The sequence below is a fragment of the Manihot esculenta genome, chromosome 5 (assembly GCF_001659605.2).
Source record: "Manihot esculenta cultivar AM560-2 chromosome 5, M.esculenta_v8, whole genome shotgun sequence".
Taxonomy (NCBI): domain Eukaryota; kingdom Viridiplantae; phylum Streptophyta; class Magnoliopsida; order Malpighiales; family Euphorbiaceae; genus Manihot; species Manihot esculenta.
This window is the reverse complement of record NC_035165.2, coordinates 27,919,949-27,925,689: the sequence shown is the minus strand read 5'-3', so window position 1 is coordinate 27,925,689 and position 5,741 is coordinate 27,919,949. Positions and strand designations below refer to the sequence as shown.

At 29.4% G+C, this 5,741-nt stretch overlaps 1 protein-coding gene across 1 annotated transcript; it reads left to right on the top strand.

The window, feature by feature from the left end:
* The first annotated feature begins 3,128 nt into the window (after positions 1–3,128).
* LOC110614275 (cytochrome P450 CYP82D47) lies at positions 3,129–5,088 on the top strand. Its single transcript, XM_021755776.2, has 2 exons — positions 3,129–4,157; positions 4,250–5,088. Exons 1-2 carry the CDS (start codon positions 3,195–3,197, stop codon positions 4,886–4,888), a joined length of 1,602 nt encoding a protein of 533 aa, XP_021611468.1. The 5' UTR covers positions 3,129–3,194; the 3' UTR covers positions 4,889–5,088.
* Positions 5,089–5,741: the final 653 nt, after the last annotated feature.

The window sequence follows — 5,741 nt, the reverse complement described above, 5'->3', positions numbered from 1 at the left end:
GGCAACTCCATCTTGCGGGGGGCGTGAAGAGATGTTATATACTATCTCTTCCAAACGACGTCGCAGAGAACAAAAGCAAAGGACACTGCCAAAGCCAAAAACGACGCCGCAGGGAAACAAAGGCAGAGTTTACCCAGAAGCAAAACAACGCCGTATAGACAGAGTCAAAAAGGCGTCATTTCATGAATAGATGTAATTTATTCCAGAAAAATCCAAGAAAATTCTAGAGAACTCAGTTAGTTAGAAATCAGTTTTCCAGATGTGTATATATACACGAGATTTTCCAAATCAATGAGTAACTCTCTATTTTCATTGCAATCTTAGCTAATTTTACACCTTCCAATTACGATCTCATTCAACTTCTTCTCCCCTATGCAACCACATACTCCATCAGAGTTTCTTTTTCCAGCATTCCCCCGACAATCACTGGATGATCCCTCAAGCCGACTTAGCTTGTTTTCTTCGGATTTTCCTAAGTTATTTTCTACAACCCCTTATTCAGGGGATTTCGGCTTTGCAACTCAGGATCCAGTTGTTGGAGAGAGTTCAAGACCTCGATCTCAACCTCCTGATTTAAATATATCTATGGCTGACGATGATGTTGGAAATTCTCAAGAGGCTCAACAGGAGCCATCATTTGACAGACGTCGGTACAACACAAGGCACTCTGATAAGAGAAGACCACGACATTGTGGCACGGACGGTCATTTACATACTCATCGTTACACATCATTGATAATATTATTGTGAATTTTATATAATTAAATTTAATTATTATTAATATAATTTTTATTTCTTAAATTAAATTTAATTATATCATTACTTTTTCACTATTATTTGTTAATTATAAATTATTAATTTTATCTAAACATCAATAAAAAATTTATAAATTTTTTATATTTTTAGTTTTAATATATACAAGACTCATAATATTAATTTATTACTTATAATATATTAAGATAATAATATATAATATATTTAAAAGATAATTATATATAATATATTTAAATTATAATTATATTTAATATATTTAACTATATATAATATTCTGGCATGTTTTTTTAGAGCCGTCAAATTTTAGCATTTATTAAATAGACGTCAAACGATCTTTCTAGCTGCCATATGCAGCCGAACTCTAAATTAATAAATAAAATTTCTTCAATCTTAAATTCACAAATAAAAAATTTTCCATCCTTAATTTAGCAAAAAAATCCAGGTTTGTAATCGTACCAATTACAGGAGAGAGGAAAAAACTGATATATTATGGAATTTGTTAATTAAGTGTGACGTGACTCTTTGGAGTTGTAGGATATCAAATTCCATGTCAGTTCTTGAACCATTTTATTTATTTGGAAAATAAATTTAAAAATTATTTTAATTTAATTTAATTGTATTATTTCAATTAGTATTTAAATTATTTAAATTATAAAAATTACATAAAAATAATAAATCTGTAAAAAAAATATTTATAAAATGACAAAATAAATTCATTTAAAATATTAACGAATTACAATATTTAGTTAAAATAAAAATATATTGTATAAATTAATTGAATGAATGTGTATCTAAAAGAAAAGAATTTAGTTGATGAAAATAAAAATTTAAAGTTATTAATGATAATTTAATATACGATCAAAGGAAAATAATTATTTAATAGAATATATAAAAAAATTTTTGTAGTTTTCGATTTTTAATTTTTTATTTAAAAATATTTTATTATTAGTAAAAATTAAAAATACAATACTGACTATTAAATAATTTATTTATATTTTTATCAAATAAAAAATAAAAATCAGAAAATCAGAACAAAAATAAATGCACCCTAAATTTTTATTTTTTACAAACCAAATCCAACTGAAATAATCATCCATAAAAGAATAAAAGATTTAAACTGAATATTGAGATGCATGCATTGTTTTGAAAATGAAAGTAGAGGTAATTTTTTTGAATAATTTGTTTATAATTATGAAAGTAGAGGTAATTTTTTTAAATAATTTTTCCAATTAATCCCTATTTTTGATAAAAAGCCTGATAACTCCCGGTTAAACTTCTCATTAAAATTTAAATAAATCTAATTTAATTAATTTTTAATTATATACAACTTTAAATGTTACATAAAATATTAATTTTATAATTTTAAATGTTAAAAATTATTCACTTTATTTAAACCTAAAAATATTATTGTATTAAAATTTGTTTACACCTAAAAGCAGTATTTTTATTTTTATTTTTATTTTATCAAAATATCAAAATTTTGCTTATTTGAATGCCACAATAAAATCGCAATCAAGCCAAGACCACGTGGAGGAGCTTCATCAATAACAATTCAATTCTCTCCACAAGACCGATGCTTTTTTTTTTTTTTTTTGTGGGTCAGGATTTTGATGAAGAAATCAAAATCCGTTGCTTACACGCAATCTGCTAATTGTTATTGTCCAGATTGTTCTGATAGATTTGTAATTTATCGATGAGAGGAGGAGAGGGAAAAACTGAGATATTATGTAATTTACTATTTAAGGCTACGTAATTAGTCAATTTGATTTTTTATTAAATTAAATTAAAAAATAAAAAATTTAATTTATTATTTTTATCAATTAAATCGAATTGAAATTATAATTTATAAAAAAAAGGACATGCATTATTTTCAAAATGAAAACAAATCATTCAAATATGAATCTAGCAAAAATTATTTAGTAATTTTTTTTTTAATAATTTGTTCATAACTATGAAAATGATGTGAATATAAGAAGCACACGGATGTGTATCATAATTTCTTTTAATTTAATAATTTTTCTTTAAAAAGCTTATCCATAACGGACGGTTAAGCAGGTTGCTAAAAAAAGATCGCGGAGAATCTTTATATATATTTAAATATTATATTACATGAAATGAATGATTGATAAACTACGTAAGTTAATAAACTATTGATTTTTTCTTTAAAAAAATTAAAACTTGGATGCTGGTTACAGTGTTTTCAAGACCCACTCCATTATTATTCTTCAGCTTTTGACACGGTTTATTTTTAAAAAAAAATATTTAAATAAATTTTTAATTTAATATAATTTATTTGATAAAAAAATTAAATATATTTTTATCAATTTGTCAGGCTGCCCATGTAGCACAGGGAATATATTATATTATCTGTTTATGGCGCATAATCAGAAACACCCACCGCCTCAAGTTAGAAATCAACTATGGACTCGCCTTTTCCATTTTCAGACAGAACCATGATCATCATACTATGCCTACTAGCACCGCTCGTCTATTTGTTTTGGATATCAACGAAAGCATCCATAAAGAAGAGACTCCCCCCAGAAGCCGCCGGTGGATGGCCTGTTATTGGCCACCTTCGTCTCTTAGCGGGATCACAACCACCTCACATAGTCCTCGGAAACTTGGCCGACCAGATGGGACCACTGTTCACTATCAAGCTTGGTGTGCATCGCAATTTGGTAGTCAACAGTTGGGAGCTGGCAAGGGAATGCTTTACCACGAACGACAAAGCATTTGCCGGTCGTCCTAAATCTCTTGCCATGGAAATATTGGGCTATAACTATTCAATGTTTGGCACTAGCCAATATGGAGACTACTGGCGACAAATACGCAAGATTGTCAGCCTTGAGGTTCTCTCCAATCATCGGCTACAGATGCTTAAACATGTGCGTGAGGCTGAGGTTAGAACAGCCATTGAAGATTTATACCAGCAATGGATGAAGAACAAAAATAATTCGGACAAACTTTTGGCGGAGATGAAGAGATGGTTTTCAAACGTAGCTCTAAACGTGGTGTTCAAGATAATTGTAGGGAAGAGATTTGTAAATTCTGAAAAAGGCGAAGATGGTAGAGAGAGTGATGATGAATGGAGATCTGCACTGAGAGATTTTTTCAAATTGATAGGGAAGTTTGTTGTGTCAGATGCGTTTCCATTCCTGAGGAGGCTGGATCTTGGTGGGGATGAGAAGGAGATGAAGAAGACTGCTAAAGAGCTAGACAATATAGTTGAAGGATGGTTACAAGAACATAAGCAGAAGAGAGCTTCAGGCAAGGCATATAAGGGAGGAGAAGCAGACTTCATGGATGTGTTACTGTCAATCCTGGAAGACGCAGAAGAGCTTTCTGGCCAAGATGTTGATATTATCAACAAATCTACCTGCCTGGTATAGATCAGAAAATCATATTACCCTCCTAAATTAGAGAAAGATCGATAATTATTTGTTCTGAAATGCTACAATGTCTCTGATTCGTACAGGCTCTAATCTTAGGAGCTTCAGACACAACAACGGTGACACTAACTTGGGCTTTTTCATTACTACTCAACAATCGCCATGTCCTAAAGAAAGCACAACAAGAATTAGACATCGTTGTCGGTAGAGAAAGGCAAGTGAATGAATCAGACATGAAGGATTTGGTTTACCTTCAAGCCATCATCAAAGAAACGTTCAGGTTGTATCCTGCTGCTCCATTATCAGTGCCACATGAATCCATAGAAGACTGCAGTGTAGGAGGTTATCACATTCCAGCAGGCACACGCCTCATTGTAAATCTTTCAAAACTTCATAGAGATTCACGTGTGTGGGTGAATCCTTCAGAGTTTAAACCAGAGAGGTTCCTTACAACCCACAAGGATATTGATTTCAAGGGCCAGAATTTTGAGCTGATACCATTTGGCAGTGGAAGAAGAATGTGTCCTGCAGTCTCATTTGCTTCTCAAGTTGTGAACCTCACGCTTGCTACTCTGCTACATTCTTTTGAAATTGAAACTCCATCAGGCCAACCAGTTGATATGAGTGAGAGCGCTGGAATGACCAATCTCAAAGCCACCCCTCTGGCTGTTCTCCTTATGCCGCGCCTTCCTCCTGCCCTTTATACTGCTCCACCTGAACTGTGACTGTGTTAGCCAATCTATGCTATATTTTTCTTTATTGATTTACCAGTATCCTTTTATCTCTGCTTTTACGGCCATGGGAGGACGAATCCCTTTGGAATCGGTAACTCCCCCTACCAACAGTGTATTCTCCAATATCACTACCCTTAATGACTGTAAGTTATATTTTCTTTAAGAAAATATTTATACAATTACTTTACTTAGTATAAGGGTTGAATGTAACTAATAATTTATAATTGATTAGGGTTGATGATAGCTTAATTATAACTGCGGACTCACATTTACATTTTAAATTTTTAATTTTAAACAATTAAATTAAACTTTTAAAATTTATGACGATCTTATTTATGAATCTAAATTAATTTTAATAAAAATTTAAATATATCATCCATTATTTCATGTGAATTTTTTTTTAATTTTTTAATTTTTAAATAAAATAATTTAAATATTTTCGTCATTATATTAACTTATACATTCTTAAAATTTCAAATAATTATGAATTTAATAAAATATTTATAAATAATTAATAAATAGCGGATACTTTTCTATAAAATTAATTTATAAGTTATATTTATAATTAAAATAATTACCAAAGTTAAATTTTATTTTTAAATAAATTATGCTAACTCACTTTGTTTCTATAATATTATCAAAACAAATCTCAATCATATTAATTTAAATTATAATTTATTAAAAAATAATAGGAAATCCTTTTAAAATACATTAGAATATAGTATAAATAATTTATTTAATTAATGAAGGAAAGTAAGTATCTATTGATTTTAAAATTGAGAATACATAATAAATAATTACAACTACAAAAATAATCTAAGACAATAGCCATGAAATTCTTATC